At 46.6% G+C, this 27,323-nt stretch overlaps 1 protein-coding gene across 1 annotated transcript in view; it reads right to left on the minus strand.

Moving 5' to 3' along the window:
* The window catches only part of LOC146020189 (cytochrome P450 2K1-like), a 50,853-nt gene extending 31,171 nt beyond the window's left edge, over positions 1-19,682 (minus strand). Inside the window, exons 1-2 of the mRNA XM_083153122.1 lie at positions 19,415-19,682; positions 2,577-2,739 (exon numbers count right to left, since the gene is read on the minus strand). Of these exons, the coding sequence (XP_083009248.1) occupies positions 2,577-2,739; positions 19,415-19,609 (358 nt within the window). The 5' untranslated portion in view covers positions 19,610-19,682. The remainder of the gene's footprint in view (positions 1-2,576; positions 2,740-19,414) is intronic.
* Positions 19,683-27,323: the final 7,641 nt, after the last annotated feature.

A 27,323-nucleotide genomic window follows, 5' to 3' on the forward strand; every position in this document is an offset into this window, starting at 1 on the left:
ACCCCCAGATTTTTTGCCCCCTGTATTTTTGGAACCAGGAACGGTCCAAGAGTCCGGGGCTGTCTCATAAATACGGGGGACCCCTACGCTTTTTGTCCCCCTTATTTTTGGAACCAGGTCTGGCTCAATTATGCTCAGGAGGGGGGACCCCACGCTATTTTTTTTTTAAACACAAATTCGCACATTTCCTCAAATTTTCATGACTAAAAATCGCACATTTTCAAGACTAAAATTCACACATTATCGCACTTTTTTGCCCGGAATACGCACCTCAGTAAAAATGCGAATTCACAGCAAAAAATTCTATTTTAAAAAGTGAGATAATGGGTGAATTTGAAAATGACTAAAACTCGCATTCTATTAAATGTCACCCAATGTGTCTGATATGAGATGGAAATCAGGCCTGTGGTTTGAGTTTGATGAGGCTAATATTTGAGATCATGTATTGTTTCAGTGCGCTTATTGAAGTACAATCAAAAGATTTTTGGCACAATAAGTTCTGTAACCATATATGATGTGGTGTCTTCAAATGACCACGTTTAGGTTCAGTCAAGTGTTTTCAAGGTAAGAATATCCAGTGAAAATACAATCAAATAAATATTTGATTAATATGGTATGGTATGGTAACCATAGATGGTTCAGGCAATATACGGCCATCTCCATTACACGGCAAGATCCATAGATGACTCAGACATTACACGGCCAGTTTCATAGATGGCTAAGGCATTACACGGCCAGCTCCATAGATGGCTCAGACATTACACAGCCAGTTCTATAGATGGCTCAGACATTACATGGCCAGCTCCATAGATGGCTCAGATATTACATGGTCAGCTCTACAGATGGTTCAGGCATTACACGGCCAGCACCATACATGGCTCAGGCATTACACAGCCAGCTCCATAGATGGCTCAGACATTACACAGCCAGCTCTATAGATGGCTCAGGCATTACATGGCCAGCTCCATAAATTGCTCAGGCATTACACGGCCAGCTCCATAGATGGCTTAGACATTTCACAGCCAGCTCCATAGATGGCTCAGACATTACACAGCCAGCTCTATAGATGGCTCAGACATTACAAAGCCAGTTCTATAGATGGCTCAGACATTACATGGCCAGCTCCATAGATGGCTCAGACATTACATGGCCAGCTCTACAGATGGCTCAGGCATTACACGGCCAGCTCCATAGATGGTTCAGGCATTACACGGCCAGCTCCATAGATGGCTCAGATATTACACAACCAGCTCTATAGATGGCTCAGGCATTACATGGCCATCTCCATACATTGCTCAGGCATTACATGGCCAGCTCCATAGATGGCGTAGACATTTCACAGCCAGCTCCATAGATGGCTCAGACATTACACAGCCAGCTCTATAGATGGCTCAGACATTACACAGCCAGTTCTATAGATGGCTCAGGCATTACACAGCCAGCTCCATACATGGCTCAGGCATTACACAGCCAGCTCTATAGATGGCTCAGGCATTACACGGCCAGCTCCATAGATGGCTTAGACATTTCACAGCCAGCTCCATAGATGGCTCAGACATTACACAGCCAGCTCTATAGATGGCTCAGACATTTCACAGCCAGCTCTATAGATTGCTCAGACATTACATGGCCAGCTCTATAGATGGCTCAGACATTTCACAGCCAGCTCTATAGATGGCTTAGATATTTCACGGCCAGCTCTATAGATTGCTCAGACATTACACAGCCAGCTCTATAGATGGTTCAGGCATTACACGGCAAGCTCCATAGATAGCTTAGGCAATAGACGGCCAGCTCTATAAATGGCTCAGACATTACACAGCCAGCTCCATAGATCCCTACACCAGGGACTTCAGTAAAACACTTTTCTCGGGGTCGGAGGTATTGCTGGCAGCTGCGGGCACGGGGGGGGGGGGGGGTGTGTCTACGGCGCTGCACAGCTGCCCCAGCGGTGTCACCAGCGGTGTCACAGATATTGAAAGCAATCCCTAGGAAGACCCTCGAGGATGGGGAAGAACCAATCACACACGCTAGAGGCAGAGGCAGCATTGTTTCTGTGCTTTGTGCTTCCCGTGCCACTGCCTGTGTGACAGGCGCATCACAGGCAAACCCAGCCCGGCAGTAGCAGAGTTGCAGTGCAGGGAGAGCGCCTCTTCAGTACGGCGCCTCCCTGCACCTCAGGAGCTGCTGAGTGGCTAGCGCCGGCCCTGTGGCCAGCTCCATAGATGGCTTAGACATTACATGGCCAGCTCTATAGATGGCTCAGACATTACATGGCCAGCTCCATAGATAGCTCAGACATTACATGACCAGCTCTATAGAAGGCTCAAACATTACATGGCCAGTTCCATAGATGGCTTAGACATTACATTGCCAGCTCTATAGATGGCTCAACATTACATTGCCAGCTGCATAGATGGTTCAGGCATTATATGGCCATCTCCACTCCATTACACGGCCAGCTCCAACCAGACATTATATGGCCAGCTCCATAGATGGCTCAGACATTAAATGGCCAGCTCTATAGATGAATTGTAGCATGTAAAGAATACACCAGGTAGTTATTCTCTAATTACCCCTTTCCTCTGAGATAAGCTTGAAGGTTGGGAGTTCTACTCTATATCCAAAATCATCAGCTTGGGTGACGAGTGCCTCCTTCACAGCTTTGTACCCAGCAATGACCACCACCTTCTTGGGTCCAAAGTGTACAGTAAAGACTTCTCCATATTTCTCAGAAAGCTGCAACACATTAACACATACAGTAACCATTGTCAATTCAATGAAAGTAAGTCTGACAAACACATTCTTACATAGACGGTACTGAACATGATAGTTTGAAACTTCTACAGTAATTTGTCTTTAGAGATCACAACAATTTCCTATGTGTTCTAACTTGTCTTACTGTTTTAGGAATAGACATTTTGGCCAGTCTGTTTGTTCCAGCAATTGAGACCACCTGCAACAGATTGAATATCTCCCAACTTTTGGGACCAGGAAATAAGGGCCCTGGCAAACCACAGATTCGGGTAGTTCGGAAAGGTTGCACAGAATCAGATGGGAGGGGCGCCGCCTCAAATCTAGCTCTCACGGATAGTAGCGCAATCGCAAGCAATGTCACAGGTTTTATCACTGTGGGGGCATGTCCAGGGCACTATGAGCCAATGGCATGCCCCCTTTCCATCTCTCCGGGTGAATCGACGCTGTGCACAGTGGCTATTCTCTGCTGTTTTGCTAAGCAGAGAGACAAGTGAGCAGCTCTTTAAACTGCCCCCACCGCAGGACACAATATGGGACTGTACCACCAATATCAGGACATTTGGGAGGAATGAGATAGGGTGTGGTAAAGAAGATGTACAAGAATTAGACATTATTCATTTATTTATTAACAGTTTCTTATATAGCGCACACATCGTCCGCAGCGCTGTACAGAGAATATTTTGAACATTCACATCAGTCCCTGCCCCAGTGGAACTTATAGTCTCTATTCCCTACCACATCTACATGCACACGCAGACATTCTAGGGTTCATTTATTGGGTGCCAATTAGCCTACCAGTATATTTTTGGATTGTGGGAGGAAACCGGAGTACCCACAGGAAACCCAATCAAGTATGGGGAGAATATACAAACTCTGCAGTTAGAGCCATTATACCATTATTGTTGACCATTTGAAATGTTAACAATAAGCACTGTGTCAATTTTTTCTACTGGCTTTTTTGACACTGTTGACCTTTTGACCCTGTCAAAATAATGCATGTTGATCATATCCTATTTATTGCATTTTTAGACACTGTGGGGTAAATTTACTAGGATGGGCGTTCTATTGAAGATGGATGTTGCCCATAGAAACCAATCAGATTCTATCTATTCTCTTCTAGAAGGTGCTAAATAAATAAGTAGAATCTGATTGGTTGCTATGTGCAACTTACCATTTTTAAAAGGACTCCCATCCTAGGACATTTACCCCTGTGCATCTGTACCATGGAACACCAACAGATTTTTATTGTATAACAAAAATATATATATACGGTATATTAGAAAGGTCCTAGTCCCTGTGCATAAACTGCTTTTATGTTTTATGTATTGTTCAACAAAATTTTCACAGAAAAATAATTTATTTTTATTGTGGCTATAATAAAGGAATTTGTCATCCGAATGTATCAAAGTGATTACAAAAATGTGTATTTTCAGCAAAACTTTTAAAAGCTTGCCCATAGCAGCTCTGCTGAGCAGAGCAGCTACCTATTCAGGTAGACAGAGCGGCTGGGGGTATGGGCAAAAGCTCATAAAACGCTGGCCATGCCTTCACAGTGCTGAAAACGGCCTCACATAATCATAGGCCTCCCCCCCTGGGTGCAAGGTCCTGCTTTCAATTTTAAGGTGTGCACCTTAGTCGCCCACAAAGTGTCTCTCTTCCCCTTGCACCATAATTGGGAGGTATGACAAAGTGTATTAAGGCCAGGATGCGATCAGTGATCAGCGGACCCTCCTCAACTGCTCCTCATCTGCAAGCACAGATTGACACAGACTTTGCAGCTATATAACGGCAGTCTGGACATCAGGCATTGGTGGGTAAGAACCAGAGGCAAAACTCGAACGATGTGGTCCTCATAGAAAAACCTTAAATGGGGCCCACTCCACCACCATTGTCACTACAATGCCCCTTAAGGGGGCAGAAGAAAGAGTGAGGGTAGTGAGAGACAAAGAGTGTGTTGGGAGAGAGGATGGTCATGGAGAAAGAGGGTTTCTTGAGAAACAGAGTGGAGTGGGAATAAGGAGAGAGAAAATAAAGAGGAAAGAAATGGGATTGGTAGAGACCATAAAAGAGGAAAGACGGGACCGGGGGTGGGGGGGGAGATAGGCAGGGGAGTGAGAGAGATTAAGGGGCCCATTTAATATTGATTGCATATTCTTTATTCTCAAGTATGGGCTTCTTTCTGAGCCCCTGTCTCCTGTTTGGTGGCCGCCAGGTCTCCTGTTTGACGGTGCTAGCAAAGGCTTGACTCATTATCATTGGTAACGTCCAATCTACTGCTTCCAGTGCCACTGAAGGGGCCCACGGGATGGCCTGCATTCAATATTTATAAAAATATATCAAAGGGGTGCAGGGGATTGCCTACTGGGCCCTTGCGTCCCCCAGTAGCTGGGCCCCATAGCATTTGCTTCCCCTGCACCCTACATAGTTACGCCACCGGTAATAACCGCTATTTGGCGATTACATTGCGACCATGTCGCTGAACTTATTATTGGCAGAGTGTCTATATATACGTGCTGTGTGGTTGTTAGACGACACACTTTAGAAGATGTAACCAGCTTGAGATTTATTCAAGTGATAAGCTTGCAGAATACAACAGTACTTCAGTAGTTAACTTCAGGTGTAATACAACTGATGCAGGAATCACAGTTTCAGGTGTTACTTATCTGTAGCGTTCAGCTTGTGCAGGGTTAATGGCAATTGACTGGTTTACGCTGCGGTATCTCTCCCAGCGACGCTGCTGCCACAGATGATGAATCTCCCTGTATAAAGGACACGCTTGTAACGGGAGTACAGCGGGGCTTGCTCTTACGCGCTCCGATGCACGTGGAGCTGCAAACAGGCATGGAGGATGTCACACACGCGCTGAGGCACACTATCACGCTATCACTTCCCTACAGGAAAGGAAACGCTGCCAGCAGGGTCAGGGGTCTCTGCCCTGCTATTCGCTATGTGAGCTGTCACTCAGGGTGACGTCTAGCTACAGTGGCTGCAGGGGGACAAGGCAGTCTGTAGGCTGCACACTAACCAGTGTATGGAGACAGACGCAGGGCGCTGCTTTCTAACACTCCCCCTCGCTCAAGACTGTCTTCGGTTACATAAAAGAACTTAATACAATACTTTGTCCTTTGTTATACCTGTAACCGAAAATATGGTTAGAGAGAAAGACACTCAGAACATCAAAACTTCAAATCAACATTTTGAACTTAAACAAGTCCACAGTCCTTCACGAACTTAATAAGCAAGTTTGTCGACAGTCCTTTTGTAAGCATGTCAGCGACATTCTGTTCACTTGCAATGTATTCAACATCGATGGACTTGTTCTCCACTAGTTCTCTGATGAAGTGGTGTCTGATCGCGATGTGTTTCGACCTTCCATGGTGCTTGGTACTAAAGGAAAGATCTATTGCTCCCCTGTTATCACATGCGATGCTGATAGTCTCTTCTTCATAAAGTAGACCTAACTCACACAAAGTCTCTTTGATCCAGAGTGCTTCCTTTGATGTCTCTGTAAGAGCCATGTATTCGGCCTCAGTTGTTGAGAGAGCAACGGTTGGTTGTTTTCTACTCGCCCAACTAACTGCTGCCCCAGCCAGTGTGAACAGGTAACCGGTGTGGGAACGACGATCATCTTCATCTGCTCCCCAGTCGGCATCGCAGAATACTTTCAAATTTGAATTGCTTGTCTTGGCGAACTTTAATTTCAAAGAACTTGTACCTTTCAGGTATCTCAGAATCCTCTTCACTGCGATCCAGTGTTGCCTTCCAGGATTTATTGCAAATTGGCTCACCCGACTGACTGCATGAGTGATGTCTGGACGGGTTCCAATACTTGCATACATAAGACTTCCAACCACGTTCTTGTAAGGAACATCTTGCATTTACTCTACCTCTTCTTGTGTGGTTGGTGACATACCTTTTGTCATCTTGATGCTCTTGTCAATTGGTGTATTTACTGACTTGGAGTCTGCCATCCCATACTTCAAGATTGTTGCCTCGATGTACATTTGTTGGTCGACTGTGACTGTTCCCTTTTGCAAGTCTTGGACAATTCTCATTCCCAACAAATGATTGGCTGGACCTAGGTCTTTCAACTTGAATCTCTGTTTTAGTTGATCTCTCACACCTATGATGTGACCTTCGTGACCTGCTATAAGTATATCATCCACATAGACTGCTATGATGAACAACTTTTCTCCCAGAGTTTTGTCATAAAGGCAGTGGTCAGTCTCTGATCTAATAAAATTTCATTTCAAGTAGCACTGCGTCCAATTTTATGTACCAGCAACGACCACTCTGTTTTAGGCCTTATATGGATTTCTTCAGAAGACACACCTTCTCTGTCTGAAGCTCAACCTCATTATAATGATCTGGCGATTCCATATAGAATTCTTCAGCCAGTTCTCCATTTAGGAATGCTGAGTCGAAGTCTAGTTGGTATAGCAGTAAGTTTTGTAAGGTGGCGACTGCAATTACTAATCTAAGAGTGTTATACCTTGCAACTGGTGAGTATATCTCCCCATAGTCAATTCCGGATCTCTGTGTGTATCCCTTAGCAACAAGACGGGCTTTGTAACTTCTCCGTCCGAATTTAACTTCTTGCAGAAGACCCACTTGTTTTTGACTGTCTTGCGGTTGCTTGGCCTATCTACTATGGTCCAAGTATTGTTCTCTTTCAGTGCTGATAGCTCTGTGTCTATTGCAGATTTCCATTTCGCCCAATCACTGCACGCTTTCGCTTCTCGAATACTAAGGTTCACTGAAAGCAATGTTCGCATATTCTTCCTCATACCTTCTGGCTGGTATGCCCTTGTTGCTTCTTACGGAAGCCCTGTTTGTTGGTTCGCTTCCCTCTTCGGTATTTTCTATTTCAGGTATGCTTTCTATTTCGCACACCTCTACTAGTGCTTGCTTTTCTTGCTCTTTTGCTTTTGCGGGTGATGCTGTTTCTTGAAATATCACATCTCTTGATTTCAGAAGACGTCTGTTCTCTGCATCCCAGAGCCTGTACCCTTTGCTCTCCTCACAATAGCCTAGCAGTATGCACTGTCTTGATTTCGGGTCAAGTTTCTTTCTCTTCTCCTTTGGTATATGCGCATAAGCTCTGCTCCCAAAGACACGGAGATGACTGATGTCTGGCTTCTTCCCAGACCAGGCCTCTAAGGGGGTTTTTCCCTTCATGGCCACTGTGGGTGTTCTGTTTTTCAGGTATACTGCAGTAGATACAGCTTCTGCCCAAAAACTCTTCTCCAGGCCAGCATCGTTCACCATCGCTCGTGCTCTTTCAACGATTGTTCGGTTCGCCCTTTCACTTACGCCATTCTGTTCAGGCGTGTAGGCCATCGTCAGCTGATGCTTTATGCCATGTTTTCTGAGAAAGTCGGTTAGTTCTTCATTTTTGTACTCTCCCCCATTGTCGGATCTCAGGGCTTTTAGCTTTAGGCCCGTCTGAGTTTCCACTAGGTTCTTGTACTCCACAATTTTCTTGACCACCTCACTTTTCTTCCTTATGAAGTACACGTGTGTCATTCTTGTGGCGTCATCGATGAGAGTCATGAAGTACTTGTAACCACTGGTTGACTCCTCTTCCATTGGTCCGCACACATCTGTGTGCACCAGAGCTAACTGTATTTCTGCTCTGCTTGCTGACTTGGGAAATGGGTTGCGGGTCTGCTTGCCTTTTATGCAACTCTCGCACACAGGTCTTTCGGTGTCTTTCACTGTGATCCCTGTTGCCATCCCATCAGCTAATTTCTGGACATTGTCATATCCTAAGTGTCCCAAACGTCTGTGCCAGAGTTCCATCGATTCATTTTCAGCAGAGGCTGCCAAAGCTACACATTCATCTGTGTCTAGGACGTATAGTTGGTTGCATCGGGTTGCTGAAGCAATTACAGTCCCTCTTTCATTATGCACCATACACCTGCCCTTTGCAAACTGGACTCTGTAGCCTTTTGCCTCGAGTACGCTGATAGCGATGAGGTTACTTCCCAATTCTGGTACATACAGGACGTCTTGGATATCTGTGACTACTGTCTGTCCCTCAATTCTTAGTCTCACTGTGATTGTCCCAACACTTGATGCAGTAAGGACCTTTTCACCAATCCCGGTAACTGTTGTGGGTGTACACTGTGTTAAAGAATTGAACCACTCCTTGTTGCAGCTGAAGTGTCTAGAGGCTCCCGAGTCCATGTACCAGCAGTCCCTCCTTGGCTTGTCTGCTACATTCAGTGCCGACTCGTTCTTCTTGTCATGCCGCTTGTGCGTACCACTAGTGTTCTTCATCCTGCATTCTGAAGCCTTGTGCCCTACTTTGTGGCACACATAACATTTGAATGAACATTTCTTGGGTTTTGCACCCTTTGCTACTAAGGCAGAACCCTCAGCTATGGCTTCCTTGTGGATTCTCTCTTGGAACTGTAGTAGCTTGGCCCTCACAACTTCTGTTGTAAGCTTGGTTTCATTCGACTCTAGTGCAACAACTAGGAAGTCAAATTCTTCTGTCAAATTCTGCAGCATTACCATCGCCACTTCTTCCTCATCCACTTTTGCTCCTACACATGCCAATTGCTGAGCTATTGATAGTATTTTATCAATGTAATCGTTCATGTCCTTGCATGCATTCAAATTTGTTCCATACAGTGTGCGTCTCAGACTTATCCTCCTCATTAGGCCTTTATTCTCATAAGCACCTTGTAGAGTTGTCCACATGTCCTTAGCGGACTCTTTCCCACAGATCGTAGAATAAACGTGCTGCTCCACAGCCAGGCCTATTGTGCCAATGGCCTTGTCTACCTCTTCTGGGTTTGGACTATCTCCTGGGGCTATTGTGACTTTCCATAGCTTCTCCCTTTTAAGCTGCATTTCCATAGCGAACTTCCATGTAGTGTAATTCTCTGAGCCTTTGAGTTTTGGAAAGTTCATGCTATGCCCTGTACTGTGCATTCCCGTTAACTCTTCCACAAATGTAAATTCAGAAATATTTCTTTGTGTTCTTTTATGTACTGCGCTAGCACTTGGTCTTTAGGGGGTTAATCTTCGCGCACGTGACGTGCTGGGCCCATAACCTATTGGCAGAGTGTCTATATATACGTGCTGTGTGGTTGTTAGACGAGACACTTTAGAAGATGTAACCAGCTTGAGATTTATTCAAGTGATAAGCTTGCAGAATACAACAGTACTTCAGTAGTTAACTTCAGGTGTAATACAACTGATGCAGGAATCACAGTTTCAGGTGTTACTTATCTGTAGCGTTCAGCTTGTGCAGGGTTAATGGCAATTGACTGGTTTACGCTGCGGTATCTCTCCCAGCGACGCTGCTGCCACAGATGATGAATCTCCCTGTATAAACGACACGCTTGTAACGGGAGTACAGCGGGGCTTGCTCTTACGCGCTCCGATGCACGTGGAGCTGCAAACAGGCATGGAGGATGTCACACACGCGCTGAGGCACACTATCACGCTATCACTTCCCTACAGGAAAGGAAACGCTGCCAGCAGGGTCATGGGTCTCTGCCCTGCTATTCGCTATGTGAGCTGTCACTCAGGGTGACGTCTAGCTACAGTGGCTGCAGGGGGACAAGGCAGTCTGTAGGCTGCACACTAACCAGTGTATGGAGACAGACGCAGGGCGCTGCTCTATAACACTTATTGCATTCAGCAGTTTTACATCTATCTGTCTGCTGACCCGGTGATTGGGGGGGGGGGGTCTAGAGCGGGAACTGTGATGGCCTCGCGATTTTGAGGAGCCCCAGAGGTAGACAGGGGCATAGGGAGTGTTTCTCTGGTGGATCATGAGCTCCAGGCACTGAAAGCTATTACCCACTGCTAAGGCTGGCTGGACAGTAAAGCTGGCAATAAATACATCTCTGCAGCCCCACCAGCTCTTGTCTCATTCCAGGTCAAAGAAATCAATTGCCAATTGGCCTGTGCAGTACGGCATCGGCATGCAGCCGATGCAGCATGGCATTGGCTCTACGAGCGTTAGCTCTGGTGTATATATGTCAGAGAGGCTGATACACAGCATCATGCACCTCCCGGAGCCCCCAGGGAGGTGAAGTGTGAATCAGCACTGATAGCAAACTGCAGGATTGTCTGACCACCACATGTCAAAGCAGGTACACCTGCCTTTCTCTCTGAAACCCGCATCCCCTATATCTGATACTCAATGTCCCCTTTGCTTTGAGTCTGCCCCATGCCCCTTTCTCTCTAATCCTCCAAACACCCTTCTCACTGAGCCCTGCCCCATTCCCCCTCTCTATGATCCTCCATGCCCCCTTCTGTCTGACCCCTGCCCCCTTCTCTCTGTGCCCTGCCCTAAGTACCTCCTTTCGGAGCCCTTCCTCATCCCCCCTCTCTCTGATCCTCCATGCCCCCTTCTCTCTGAGCCCTGCTCCATGTTCCCTCTTTCTGTTCCTCCATGCCCCCTTCTCTCTGAGCCCTGCCCCATGCCTCCAGAGGTGAGGCTGTCTGCACTGGTGGCAGCCATTATATGGGCCTTCTTGCCATCAATGCTCCGACCCTGTGTCCCTGCTCCACACCCCTACTAGCTTAAGGGGGTGGGGGCCCCCCAGAAATATTAGTGTATGGGGCCCCAAAATTCTGTTGCCGGCCCTGTCTGTCTGAAAGCATTATTGCAGATTTATAATTGTCTGTGCATTCCAAAGACTGCTACATCATATCCAGCACTCTCCAAATGTTTCCATATACTAGAAGAAGTGGAGATATACGCGCTTAAAATCTATGTTTGATATCATCTATGATCTCAGTCACAGTAGACATTATTTACCATCAAAAACAGACGGTCTCTGGGTCATTGATATGAATATATTTAGTTTATTATAGCGTCATAATTGATATGCACACAGTGTTTGATTTTATATTGTGTTGCTACTTAGCAGGCTATAAACTGATATTTATTAATAAAAATATATGTTCTTACTCTTATAGCGTTCACCCACTCATTCTTTTTGTCAATGTATCATTCATAGCACTGCCTTTTTTGCTTAGGGGGTAATTCAGACCTGCTCACTAGCTTGCGTACATTCACTGAATCCCCGTGACACGATGCGAGCGGATGTGTGCGCTTACACATACACTCGCATGCGGCCACAGAGAGGAAAAATTATTTAATGGTTGCTCACCATCGAATGATTTTTCCTCTTTTAGTCGATAAAAGTAAGCCTGGAATTAGGTGTATACTGCATAGCGATGGCCGAATTTGGGCAGGCGCTGACATCATATGATGTCATCTGCCCGCCCTGAGTAGGCATGGGTATGCCTGCATTAGCAGGGGTGTGCCCAGTGTTTCTATGGGCGTGCCCACTGTTTTCGTGGGCACACCCATGAAATGCAGGACTGACCCCAGCAACCGCCCCTTGGCTGCCAATCATTTTGCAAATGTCCCGGCGTTCGTTTTGGGGGTTTGCACATGCGCATGAGTGACTATACACACACACAGACCCCCACCATCGGGTCCGAGGACCCGTGCGAACAGATCTGAATTGGCCCCTTAATGCATTAATAGAATAACGCGTTGAACCTTCAATCACCTGAGGAGTGTCCCATGCATACGCCATATAATAACACATTCATACACCTTAAATAATATCAATAAAGACTATAGGGGTTATTCTAGTCCATTCTTTCTGACAAAATCCTTCTTAGATGGACAAAACCATGTGCACTGCGGGTGGGGCAGATGTAACTTGTGCAGAGAGAATTAGATTTGGGTGGGGTTTTTCTTCAGTGAGATCTATATTGAAGTGTAAAATCATGCAGTCAGTATTTTCCCTGCACAGAAACAAAATAACTCACCCAAATCTAATTCTCTCTGCACATGTTACATCTGCCCCCCTGCAGTGCACATGGTTTTGTCCATCTAAGAAGGATTTTGTCAGAAAGAATGAACTAGAATAAACCTGAGACACTGATTCTGGCAGAACAGAGTTTTTTAGTCTTTATTTAAGACATACAAAGAATATTCCAGAAAGGAACAAATAATCTTTCTATATACCCGCAAAGCCTCACATACCACATAATTACACCCATCATAGCACAAGACAATCACATGGTGTCCCAGAGCCCCCAATCCTTCTGTTTCTCATTGTGAAAAATTAACTACAGATGTGTCCTGCTACAGCTTTGCTGGGTAGGGCCGTGCGCTGTAACGGAATCATGATGTCAATGCATTGCAGCAATCTCCCTTTAGACTCAATGTAATACGTTCGCATGTGCACGTGGCTCCATTGTTCCCACTTGGCTCCCATTCCCCACTATGGCGTGACTGGTGTTCTGCGATGAAACACCAGAAGACACATCTGTAGCATGGAAACCACATGACAAAAGTTTAATGAAAATTGCATCTCTCCATTAATGCAGTGGTTCCCAACCCTGGTCCTCAAGTACCCCCAACAGTGCACGTTTTCCAGGTCACCCGGCAGGTGCACTCATTATTCAGTCACATTTGAAAAGATCCACAGGTGGAGCTAATTATGTCACTTGTGATTCTGTGTGGAGACCTGCAAAACATGCACTGTTGGGGGGTACTTGAGGACCAGGGTTGGGAACCACTGCATTAATGTATTGTTATAATATCTAAATATCTTTATGACATTTTGAAAAACATAATACCAGTGGTATGATACCTCCCAACTGTCCTGATTTTTACATGTTTTTGGAACTGTTCCGCATGGGACAGCAGTTGGGAGTGCCCCCTGCAGGTCAATGTTCTGCTGAGCAGCTAGAATAGATGCGAGCAGTGCCTATTCATTGTGACAGAGGGGCTGGGGCATGGCCAGGAGCTCTCAGAGCTCTGGCCATGGAGCCAGGGCCACCTTAATGCCATTGTGGGCCTTAGGCAAAGCAATGCCCTGGGGCCCCTACTTATGTTAAAGAAATCGGAAATTCCCACAGTTTCTCTCCACCCGCTATCAGCCATCCAGCAATAAGCATCATTAACTGGCTGCAGGTCGGTAGAGAATGTTTCCTGGAAGCTCTGATTGTGTGTAACTCAGCAGCCGGGCAGCAATCTCTAACCTCGCAAGGAACTCCAGAGGCACCAGCAAACCCCTGCTTCAAGGCCCCTAGAGTTGTGGGGCCCTAGGTAAGCCCTTATGTCAAGATGGCCCTGTATGGGGGCAGGGCTGCCACTAGAAATTGTGGGGCCCGGGACTGATTTCTCACCGTCCATCGAAAGTTGTGGAAAGTACACGCATATAAAAGTGACTTTCAAGTATATGCGTGCACGCTGGGTTGGATATGGGCGGTCAGCTGACATCCGGTGATGATCACCGCCTCATTACCATGAGAACGCCCAGCGCCCCCCACCCTTCTCTGACCCCCGCACGCCGTATAGGGCGCGTGCACCCGGCGAACCGAAAGTTTATTTATTTACAGTTTCTTATATAGCAGATTCCGTTGCGCTTTACAATAGTAGACACTACATAAATAATGCATACATACACAGCATACATAATACACAAAAACACACACACCCACACACAAAGCACAAGGCATAGATACATACAAAACACACACAGCATACATTCATATGCACACCCACACACACTGCATACAGCATAAAGCATCCACACACAGACTCACAGAACATGTAATGTACAGTAGATACACACCACACTTACTGGCCACCTCCTTCTCTGAGCTGCGCTGCAGAAGCAGGGCTTTGCCTACATGAATTCTGGTGCCCGGTCCCCTAGCCGGGTCTCCTCCCTGCTGGGCGTTCTCCTCCTGGTCCCCTAGCCTGGTCTCCTCCTCACGATCCCCGGCACTGCCAGCAGAGGGCTGCTGCATTTCTACTAGGAAGCCACTGCCTGCACAAGCGGGTGCACGGGTATTCTGCTGACCCCCTGTTGGCAGCCCTGCATGGGGGTGCCACAGTCGTAGGCCCCTGGTCGCTAGGCCATGCCCCCAAATTTCGGGACCATGCCTGCAGTTTACTTCCTTCCATCAGAGCGAAGTTTGGAGGTATTTTACTAAGACCCCGCTTCCCCACAATGCAGTCTGACACCCCAGAGACAAGCTGCCACTCAATATGTATTATTTCTACTGTACTAAGAAGAAAATCACCCCAACCATGATATTCTTAGTTTTCTGGTATACGGTTGTTAGGTCGACATAGCAAAGGTCAATATGCATTGGGTCAACCACTGAAGGTCGACTACTGAAATAGGTCAACATGCCTAAGGTATACATAGATGGAAGGTCGACACAAGCATTAGGTCGACAATTGCTTGGTCAACAGTCAAAAAGTCATCATGAGTCTTTTTACTTCTTTGAGCCGACATGTGTCGACAGGTGGTAAAGATGGAGCGCCTCTCTTTTAGCGTGGGGGATCGCAAGAATGTCCCTGCTGGCAATCGCCAGTGGAGAGGCACTCCATGCAATGCGTTTCACATGCAATGCGTGTCTCAGTCTCTCAACAGTGGCGCAGCGGGTCCCTGCCGATCTCCACTTCAGGGAGATGGGCAGGGTTGGGGGGGGGGTTGGGGCAGCGAGGGGGACCGTCGTCGGCGGCGGGGGAGGTGGTGGGGACCCGAGGGGAGCTCTCGTGCGCGCCCCCTGGCGGGAGCTGACAGCTGGCGGTGGCTGGTGAGAGTTTCACCAGACCCTGCATGAATGAGGCCAGCTACCAGTGGCGTAACTAGCATACAGCAACCCCCGCAGTGGCTTGGAGGAGCCGGGGGTCTGCAGGGCGCTCTCCCTGACTTGCCTTCAGTTCTCTGCTGCTGTGCAGGATAAGAGAGGGCACTGGGGTCACGGAGCTGCACTGATGTATTTCTTCTGTATGCAGTCCCGTCCTCCCGAGTCCTCTCAGGTCTGCTAGAGCTCACACAGTCACACACTGGATTAAGGGATAGTCTGTAAACTATTTTCCACTTTACAAGTGTATTCATACACTCTTGATTACACTTGTATAGTGGCAAGTAGTTTGCAGACTGTCCCTTACTTCCAGCGTGACTTCTGAGACTTTTCTTACAGGGTGGACTCTCCGGAGCCTGTAGCACACTAGCATGGAGCATAACGGGTGTTTAAGAGGGGGTGAGTGTCACACAAAGTGTGTCACAGTGTGTGTGTATATCCCATTAACTATGCAAAACCCAGGTGTCATTTTTTCAAATGTATAGATATCTATATTTCATTTTTTATTTCATTTGTTAAATTTCCCTGTTTTGGCACTCAGATGAGGGTGAGTGGGGGGGGGGGGGCGCTCCAATTATTTTTGGCAGGGGGGAGCAAAATTTATAGTTACGCCACTGCCAGCTACATCTGTATTTCATGCCTTACCATCCACTAGTGCAGGCATTCCCAACCACGGTCCTCAAGGCACACCAACAGTGCAGGTTTTGTAGATATCCAGGCTTGAGCACAGGTGACTTAATTAGTATCTGAGGGATTCTGATTAAACCATCTGTGCTGAAGCCTGGATATCACTAAAACCTGCACTGTTGGTGTGCCTTGAGGACCGTGGTTGGGAATGCCTGCACTAGTGCATAGTGGGAGAATAAAATAGTGTGCCTTGTCCAGTTTACATTTGGGACAAAAAAAGTGAAAAACCAATGTCTACATTTTGATTGTCGACCTAGCCATTGTCGACAAAATGCTTTTGTTGATCGGGGATGGGGCTGAATTCAGCTCATAACAAACATGTTCTGAATCGGCCCCTTGATTTGCTTTACCAAGATGGCCGCCGAGGCTACTACTGAACATATACAAATCCATCTTAGGGCTGTCAGAGTACAACAGTGGGAGAGATTGGTCTTCAACTTAGCTCCAGTGAGACCTGCATTTACCTGCTGTTTGACCAGAAATGCTGATCTGACCAGGTACTTGCGGACCACTGGCTTTCAATCAAGGACAGAAACTTTGGACTATGTCATTCAGATAAACTTTTTTAATATTTAACTAATGCATGTGTATTTGCTTAATAAAAAGTGAATACTTGTAAAACTTCTGTACACCACTATACAATGGGCAGTATTCAATGTGAATACTGGCGACGTGCAGCGAATCCTGTTTAGGATTCGCTGCACATTCGCCACTGCTCGCTGCGTTCCGGAGCCTCGCCGGCTCCGGTATTCAACGAGTCAGGGGCTCGCTGCCCCTGACTGGCGAATTTGAGCTCCTGCGGCGGACGCCGCAGGGAGCCTGAGGACGGTGGCAGGCAGGGAGATGGAAGTCTCCTTGCCTGCCCCAGAACGTTTGTGGGGGGGAGGGGGTGGGCTCCCCAGGAGCCAGTCAGCACATGAATAAAAATAGCATGCCCCTCCTCAGAATAAAATTCCAGATTTTTTGACACCAATTGTAAAAAATAAAACACTTTATTTTAAAAGTTCACCTTCCACTTCACCATAAAAAGATAGCGATTGCTACTCGTGAATCATGGCAAAAAAACCTTGAAATTTATTCGCCATCTGGTCATTGAATAGGGTGATTCACCGTTTTAGTCAGAAATTCGCCTTACAGCACAAAATCGTCATAAAAACCTGGCGAATCAGCCTCATTGAATACCGCCCTTTGTGTTAATACAGCAGGTTAATACAGCGGCATGTCATCTGAATGAGTATTTTTAAGTTTTATGTCTTTACAGTGGGGTGGTGCATCTACCTGGTTACTTTCTATTCTATTTTGAGTTTAGCACTAGCATTACATCATGTTAAGGGCGGGATATACCAAGCACAGCATCTGCAATGTGGTACATCCCACCACTTATCGAGTTCATACCACAATGTGCACGCTGGCCTTCAGAATCCTCTTCAGCCGTATCTCACGTCACGGGTGAGCATGGTCGACATGGACACCATATCGGTGTACCACGTCCCCTGGCATGGCTTGCTGCACTCACCATGCTACAGGCACACTATTATATTCTCCATCCACGCCCTGGTGGATGGTAGGGCATGAAATACCGCCTGTCGGCACATGTCGGTTAAATGCAAAACCTGAAAAACCCATGTCGACCTTTTGACTGTTAACCTTTCCAATGTCAACCTAATGCTTGTGTCGACCTAATAGTCCTGTCGACCTAAAGCCATGTCAACTTTTTTCACGTGTCGATCTAAGGCTTGTCGACCATCTTTGTCAACCTAATACATGTCGACCTTTTGAATGTCAACCTAGTGACCGTACACCAGCTGTACTCTATGCCTCTGAACATAATGTGATTAAGGGGGACTACTGTATGGCATAATTTGAATTGGTGGTACTATTGTATGGCCATGCCCTACACAGTTTTGTCAGAGAGGTATCCATATCAGAAAGATAGAAGCATTAATGCCACTGTATATATCATTGATGAGTAGTGTCCAGTTCTGGAGAACATATTTCAGAAGGATATAAATACATAAGAGATGGTACAAAGACGTGCAACTAAAATGGTGCATGGCCTACATCAGTGGTTCCCAACCTGGGATACTAGTACCCCTGGGGGTACTCTGCAGACCAGTTGGGGGAACTTGGAAAGAATATTGGTAATGGCGGAAGAAGAAAAAGTCTCCCAATGGCAAAAGAAGTCTACCATTGACATGGAGACAAACCACGTTGTGTCATTTCCAGTTCCATCTGCAGCGTCATCAGCATCTCCTCGTGCTTTTGCCCAACCAGCAATTCACTGAGAGCTACCTGCAAACATCTGCCCTGCACTGACATGGCTGGAAGAAGCATTAATCCTACAGGCGTTAGCGGGAACTCTGGAGACAATACACAGCCAGCGGCCAGACAAAGACCGACCTGATTCCTGACCATATACTAGACCACGGCTACTCCTTAATATTAGGACACGCATACTGCTCACTTCCACTCATAAGTACTGTGGATATTTCAAATTGAGAGGAGGGGTACTTATAAATGAAAAGCCTAATCAAGGGGTACGTGAGAGAAAAAAGGTTGGGAACCACTGGCCTACATCACAAAACATACCTGGAGAGCCTGAAAGATCTTAATATGTATAGTTTGGAGCAGAGAAGGGAAAGGGGGGACTTTATAGAAACTTACAAATATTGTATACCTACCAATGGTTTTAACAAGGTGAAGGAAAATAAAATTTTAACTCAAGGACATGTGCTGAAACTGAAGGGAGGTAGGATCAAAGGAAAAATGACTTCACAGAAAGGGTAATGGACAAGTGGAATATCCTCCCATCAGAGGTTAAAACAGTAGAACAATTTACACATGCTCAGCATAAACATAAGAACATCCTTACAAAGAACTAAGGATCAAATAAGGTTGCGGTCATCAAAAGGTAAAAAGGGGCATACTGGATGGGCTAAGTGGTTCTGGTCTTCTATCAAATTCTATTTTAGTAGATATCGCAGGATGTTGTGGGACGTTTGTTGTGGGTAATAGACCATCACAGAATTTACTGATCGAGAGAAAATCTGCTCATACATTTATACTAATTATACATAGATTAAAGTCACACAAGGTTCTGGGATAGAAGAATATTAACATAGGTAGGACTCTGAGAAACATGTATTGGCAATTTGTACTAGTTAGTAGTAGTATACAGCTTCACCCCATTAAAACATCTGTGATACATTCTGAGCATCAAAGATACAAGCAGCAGAATATCAACATATAAAGATAGATAGATAGATAGATAGATAGATATGATTATAGTATATTGTTATAATTAGTGTTCTACCTCCATCAGTGACTTGTGGGGTTTGCTCAGGTCCAATGAGTGGAAGTTCCCAATGAGGGGGAGAGGGGTAGGTCCAGGCGGCAGATTTCTTGTGCCCTTCTTAGATCCATTGATCCAGTAGATGAGGAACGCAACACAAGCTGTCAGGCACAGTAACACATCCACCCTAGACACAAAGTACGTTATAAAAGTCATCCTGAAGCTCTGCAATGTAGCTGTCCTGAATGTGCTATTGTCATATCACATACACAAGTGGACTTAATTCTTCTAAAATGTATTAATATTAACTGGGACATGCCTAATCCCTGGTTGGCTTCTTACAACATGATTGGATGAACGTACTTATGTTTGCACAGAGTTGTTTTCAAACAATGTATTGCCTAAGGTTCTGCAACTAATGTACCATGTGCCAAGACAAGTTAGAATAAATATTGCTTTATTCATATGCCAAGGCTGGAATGGTTAATAGTTTTTTCATCAAAGTTACACAACAGTGGGAATAAACACATTTTACAGTTATGTAATATTGTTTTTTTATTTGTCTTAACTGTGAACTCAAAGTACAGAATACCTCCCAACTTCAGCGAAGGTGGAGGCGGGACGGTGTGGCCTGCCGGAAAGGGGGCGTGGCCTATACTCGCGACGCTGCCGCGAGGCCACGCCCCAGTTTTCCACCGCGGTGGGGGTATGCCCAGCAGCTCTGTGAGCTGCTGGCCAGCCCCCAGCCCCTCTGCCTGCAAGAATAGACGCTGTGCGCTGATTATACATGGAACTATAAAATACCGCTTTCACACTGCTAAAACGTTTTAAAAACCGGTATTTTCAAACGTTATTTAAAACGGGTCTGAGCCTTCACATTACAGTAGATTACCATTTTAAATACCGTTTAAGTACCATTCACATCAGTCAACCCGTTTAATCCCCTGAACACATTTCAAGGCAGAATGCAGGGGACAGCCTATCACAGGTCTGTAATCTTTTTTTTTTTTTACTAAATACCGTTTCAGAGCTATTCTCACTGCATAAAAAACGGCTCTGAAACGTGTAGGACTCTGCTTTTTAAACGTTTTGAAATACCGGTTATCTTTAACCGGTAAATCAACTCTGGCACTTTCCCACTGCAGCCTTAAACGTTTTGAAAGGTGGAAAAATCGGCAATATACCGTTTAACAAGTGCAGTGTGAAAGGGGTATAAGAGGATTTGATTGTTAGTCTGTAGCTAAGCAGGTCAGCCCTTCATTAAGGAAGTCAGCCCTTCATCAAGGAAGTCCACCCTAATTTTTCTTAGTTCTCTTAATTTGGCCTTTTAATTCGAATATTTTCGGCGGGAAGGCCGCCATTTTATAGCAGTTGGGGCTTTTTGTCACAGCCATGTTAAGATGAGTGCTTCAGAGGTATACGGTCTCTAGGTCTAAAACAATTAGGTCGACACACTAGGTCGACAGGCATGAAGGTTGACATGACTGAAGATTGATATGGTGTTAGGTTGACAGGGTCATCAGATCAACAGGGTCATTAGGTCGACATGGGGAAGGTCAACAGTGTAATGGTCGACATCAGGTTTTTCACTTTTTTTGAGCCGACATGTGCCGGTGGTAGGAGAATATAATAGAGTGCCGAGTGCATCGAAGCACCATTCCCGAAGCATGGTGAGTACAGCGAGCCATGCGAGGGGATGCAGCGTACTTCTTTAGTGTCCATGTCGACTGTGTCAACTTTTGGAACAAAAAAAGCGAAAAATCCCATTTCAACCTTTTTTGTGTTGACCTTCCCACTGTCGCTCTAATGACCCTGTTGACCTAACCCCATGTTGACCTTCAGTCATGTCGAACTTCATGCATGTCAACCTAGTGGTGTTGACCTACAGTAGTTGCTGTCTATCCAATGATCCATACCCGTTTCAGTCACCACCATGTTGTTACGTTAGTTGGCGTAAACAGATTGTCCAGCACCTTCCATGCCATCCCATTACCAACAGGGTCATCAAATAACAATGATGCATGCATTATGAGGACCTATACCTTCCATTCTTCCCCCAAATGGTACCTTTAAGGTCCCTCCTGGATCCCAATTACAGGAACACTTTTTTTTTTGCTTTGATTATAGAACATAAATAAAAAATATATATTTTCATGATAGTCCTGTAACACCCCCCCCCCCCCCCCCCCCCCACCGCCACCGTACCAAACACACCCAAGGAGACATTGTGCAGAATAATGTGTTACTGTTGTGTTGAGATACTTTATTTTACTGCACATATCCCTACTGTAGTAGTAGTACGTTTATTTATAAGGCGCCACAAAGTGTCCGCAGCGCCGTACATAGCAAACAAAAAAAAATAATTACAAGGTAACGTACAGGGTGTGTAGAAAGATACAGTATAAATAGGGGTATAGCTGGTAGAACTAAAATCAGCATCAGTTCAGAAGTAGGTGTCAAAATAGTCAAGGAGACCGAAGATGAAGTAGAGGAAGGGAAGAACAGGACAGGAGCACAGGTGAGGTAATGAGGTAGGGTGAGTACGTGAGGAAGGAGGGCCCTGCTCATAAGAGTTAACATACTAAAAATAGGTGGGTGGACGAACGAAATACAATAGGATAAGTAGGAACGGAGGGGAACGGAGGCAGGATAGGAGGATCAAAAGAGGTTAGGAGGAGGGATAGGCTAGTCGAAAAAAGTGGGTTTTGAGGGAGCGCTTGAAGGAGGTAAGGGAATCAGATAGCCTGATGGGTGGCGGGAGGTTGTTCCAGTGCAGGGGGGCAGCGCGAGAGAAATCTTGGACACGGGAGTGGGAGGAGGTGATTAGGTGAGAGGTCAGTCGGCGGTCAGCGATGGAGCGAAGAGGACGGGAGGGAGTGTGGATAGAGATCAGTGAAGAGAGGTAGGGAGCTGTGGAGGAGGAGAGAGCCTTGTAGGTGGTGGTGAGGAGTTTAAAGAGAACTCGGAAAGGAATGGGGAGCCAGTGAAGAGATAAACAGAGGGGGGAGGCGGAGGTAGAGCGGCGGGAGAGGAAGATGAGCCTAGCAGCAGCGTTAAGAATGGATTGGAGAGGTGCGAGGCGGGTGAGAGGTAGCCCAGAGAGAAGGATGTTGCAGTAGTCAAGGCGGGAGATGACAAGAGAGTGAATGAGAATTTTGGTCGCGTCAGTGGAGAGGAATGGTCTGATGCGTGAGATGTTGCGTAGGTGAAAGCGGCAAGACTGTGAGAGAGCACGAATGTGGGGGGTGAAAGAGAGGGAGGAGTCAATGATGACACCGAGGCAGCGCGTTTGGTCGGTGGACGTGATCTCGGTTTCACCAATGCTGATGGAGATAGTGGGAGAAGAGGGGATGTTCGGGGGATGGAAGATTAGAAGTTCAGTTTTAGCCATGTTTAGTTTCAGGAAGCGTTGGGTCATCCAGGCTGAGATGGCCGTGAGGCATTCGGAGACCTTGGACAGAAGTGATGGGGATAAGTCGGGGGAGGAGAGATAGATTAGGGTATCATCAGCATAAAGGTGGTAATGAAAACCATAGGAGCTGATGAGGGTGCCCAGAGAGGTGGTGTAGAGGGAGAAGAGGAGAGGGCCAAGGACTGACCCTTGGGGAACACCGACTGGCTGGGGGGTAGTAGGAGAGGAGGAGCTCGGAGTGGAGACGGAGAAGGAGCGATCGGAGAGGTATGAGGTGAACCAGGAGAAGACCGTGCCAGTGATGCCAAAGGAGCGGAGGGTGTTGAGCAGGAGAGGGTGGTCAACAGTGTCAAAGGCAGCCGACAGATCAAGCTGGATGAGGATAGAGAAGAGGCCTTTGGATTTAGCCGATAGTAGATCGTTAGTGACTTTGGTCAGGGCAGTTTCAGTGGAATGTAAAGGGCGGAACCCGGATTGGAGGGGGTCTAGAATGGAGTTAGCAGTAAGGTGGCTTAGGAGACGATTATAGGTCAGACGTTCTAGGAGTTTGGAGGCAAAAGGGAGGAGGGAGATGGGCCTGTAGTTGGATGGAGAGTTGGGGTCCAGATTTGTTTTTTTGAGAATTGGGGAGACAAGAGCGTGTTTGAAGGAGGAAGGGAAGATCCCAGAGGATAGGGAAAGATTAAAGAGGTGAGCCAGGTGAGAGCAGACTGATGGACTGAGACGACGGATAATATTGGAGGGGATAGGATCAAGCGGGCAGGTGGAGGGAGAAGCGGATTGAAGGATAGAGTGGACTTCAGCAGCAGTGGTGGGGTAAAATGAGGACAGGGGTTGGAAGGAGGGGAGTGGAGATGTAGGAGGGGAGGAGGGAGAGGGTGAGGTCATGGCAGCAGTGATGGCAGTCCTGAGAGAGGAGATTTTGGTTGAAAAGTAGGTAGCAAAATCAGCGGCTACGATGGAGGACGGAAGAGCTGGAGGAGGGGGGGAGAGCAAGGAGTTGAAGGTGGCGAAGAGCCTGCGGGGATTGGATGATTGGGAAAGGATGAGGGACTTAAAGTAGGATTCCTTGGCCAGAGCAAGGGCAGAGCTGAAGGAGGAAAGAATGAATTTGAAATGGAGATAATTCGCAAGGGAGCGTGATTTCTTCCAGAAGCACTCAGCAGTGCGAGAGCACTTTTTAAGGAATCGGGTGATAGGTGAGTGCCACGGTTGGGGGTTGGAGCATCGAAGGGGGATAGAGGAGGGAGGGCAGGCAGAGTCCAATGCCGAAGATAGGGTGTCATTATAGAGGGAGGCAGCGAGGTTCGGGCAGGACATGAGGGCGATTGGGGCGAGAAGAGGACACAGCGTGTTTGAGAAGGCAGCAAGATCAAGTGTGTTGACGTTATGCCGTGAGACAATGCGCTTGGGAGGGGGGGTGGGAGAGGGGGAAGCAGTGAGGGAGAAGGAGATGAGGTGATGGTCAGAAAGAGGAAAAGCTGAGATAGTGTAGTCAGTAAGGGAACAAGAGCGAGAGAAGACGAGATCGAGGGAGTGTCCTTGGATGTGGGTGGGAGAGGTAGTCCACTGAGATAGGCCAAGAGAGGAGCAGAGAGAGAGGAGTTTGGAGGTGCCAGGATCAGCGGGGTTATCCAAGGGGATGTTAAAGTCACCAAGAATGACAGATGGCAGGTCAGAGGAGAGGAAGTGTGGAAGCCAGGCGGCGAAGTTGTCAAGAAATTGGGAGATAGGGCCAGGGGGGCGGTAGATTACAGCGACACGGAGGTGGTAGGGGTAGTATAGACGGATAGAGTGAGACTCAAAGGAGGAGAAAAGGAGAGAGGGTTCAGGGTGAATGACACTGTGGGTGCATGAGGCTGAGAGGAGAAAACCCACACCGCCACCTTGGCGACCGTCAGGCCTGGGAGTGTGAGAGAAAGAGAGGCCACCGTGGGAGAGAGCAGCTGGAGAGACAGAATCAGAGGTGGAGAGCCAGGTCTCGGTGATAGCAAGGAGGTGGAATGCTCTAGAGATGAATAGGTCATGGATGGCAGGGAGTTTGTTGCAGATGGATCTGGCGTTCCATAGTGCACAGGAAAGAGGGGGGGTGAGTTGTGTATTTATGTGGATAAGGTTTTTGGGATTGCAGAAGCGAGGGGGGGTCATTGGGAGGGTGGGGGTGCGGGGGCGAGTGGTCAGGATAGGTATGGGATGGGAGGGGGGAGGAGCAGTTGGAGAAAGTGAAGTTAAGAGATTAACAGCCATGAGGAACCGAAGGTGAGAGGGTAGGTTAGTGAAAGCAGACAGAGGGATTTGGGAGGACAGACAGCGTCTGTAGTAAATTTGGTAGAAAACAGAGTGAGAGAGAAGGTAACAGGCAAGGAACTACTGTCAGAGAGGAGACCAGTGGGTAAAATCAGGTTGATTGAGTAATCCAATTAAGTATGAAACAACAACAAGTGAGAGGATGAAGGGAACAGAGAAGGTCAGAAGTGAGGCAAATGTGAGCAGGCGTGAAGAGGGAAACAGGGTGCGATAAATGTGTGGCAAAGATAAGAGAAAATAATAGTGAATGAGTAAAAATGACATACAATGTTGGAAAAATATAGATACAATGAATTTAAATGTCAAAATTGAGCAACAGGTTACAATAGGATAGAAAGAAGATGAATATATTACAATAAAACAGAATATGAAAATTTAGACTGTGTTCAAACTCACCTTTTTCAGTATTCTAACTCACCTGCTTCAGTTTCCAACTCACTTAAGTAATCAAGCTTCACTTTAGTAATGCAAGCTTCCCTCTCAATGAGCACGCTCCCAAATGAGCTCTGCCCCTCCTTATATAGTATGTCAGGCCCCTGTTACACTCAGCTCCTCCCCCTAATCTTCCTTGACACCTAGATTTAGCTCCTCCTCCTAGTATCTGTTCACACCTAGTAACAATACACTATACAGATACAGGCACAACCAAAATCACACTCAGATTTCTCCCTCAAAATTACAGTCTCTATATAGAAAGACAGATAAAGAATACAAGACAGACAGAATGCAAGATAACTCACCTGCTTCAGTTTCCAACTCACTTAAGTAATCAAGCTTCACTTTAGTAATGCAAGCTTCCCTCTCAATGAGCACGCTCCCAAATGAGCTCTGCCCCTCCTTATATAGTATGTCAGGCCCCTGTTACACTCAGCTCCTCCCCCTAATCTTCCTTGACACCTAGATTTAGCTCCTCCTCCTAGTATCTGTTCACACCTAGTAACAATACACTATACAGATACAGGCACAACCAAAATCACACTCAGATTTCTCCCTCAAAATTACAGTCTCTATATAGAAAGACAGATAAAGAATACAAGACAGACAGAATGCAAGATAACTCACCTGCTTCAGTTTCCAACTCACTTAAGTAATCAAGCTTCACTTTAGTAATGCAAGCTTCCCTCTCAATGAGCACGCTCCCAAATGAGCTCTGCCCCTCCTTATATAGTATGTCAGGCCCCTGTTACACTCAGCTCCTCCCCCTAATCTTCCTTGACACCTAGATTTAGCTCCTCCTCCTAGTATCTGTTCACACCTAGTAACAATACACTATACAGATACAGGCACAACCAAAATCACACTCAGATTTCTCCCTCAAAATTACAGTCTCTATATAGAAAGACAGATAAAGAATACAAGACAGACAGAATGCAAGATAACTCACCTGCTTCAGTTTCCAACTCACTTAAGTAATCAAGCTTCACTTTAGTAATGCAAGCTTCCCTCTCAATGAGCACGCATTGTAAAACATTAAACTATTTGGTACTTGTTTCCTATAACGGCCACAATCGCGGGCATCGTGCGCCTTAACTTTAAGGCACACGATGCCCGCGATGCCCGCGATTTCCTTTGAAAAAAGCAGTACTCGGGTACATCGCGTCGGTCGCCCACGATTTCCCCATAGGCTTCAATGTTAAAATAATTTAACATTGAAGCCTATGCGCATCCGACGCGATGCCCCCAATTTCTCCATAGGCTTCAATGTTAAAATATTTAACATTGAAGCCTATGCGATGGACCCGATTTGTCCATAGGCTTCAATGTTAAATTATTTTAACATTGAAACTGAGTCCATTTAACATAGGAAAAAATGGGAAAAGGCCGAATAAGGGCCATTTCTCATTGGGTATGGCCCCGTCATGTGTGTAAAAAATAATGGTCCCCCATTGTGGCCACCACCCCCACGATCGACGCAAACCCGAATCGTGGCGAGCGCAGCGAGCCCGCGAGGGGCGGTGGTGCGCGTCCTCCGACCTTTTCATTCCCCTACTATCCACGTTGGCGTGGAGTTGAGAATAGATTAGTGTGGCGAACGCAGCGAGCCACCGAGCCCGAAGCGTGGTGAGCGCAGCGAGCCCCGCGAGGGGACGCTGATACCTGTGAAGCCCGCGTGCTTCGGGTGCCATTGCTCCACGCTACACCTCTGGATATATTTAGAACAATGGCTGGCTCCATGAGCTTGGTTAATTACGGATGGAAGACCCCTAAATA

The sequence above is a fragment of the Crinia signifera genome, chromosome 7, assembly GCF_055691185.1.
Source record: "Crinia signifera chromosome 7, ASM5569118v1, whole genome shotgun sequence".
Lineage (NCBI taxonomy): Eukaryota > Metazoa > Chordata > Amphibia > Anura > Myobatrachidae > Crinia > Crinia signifera.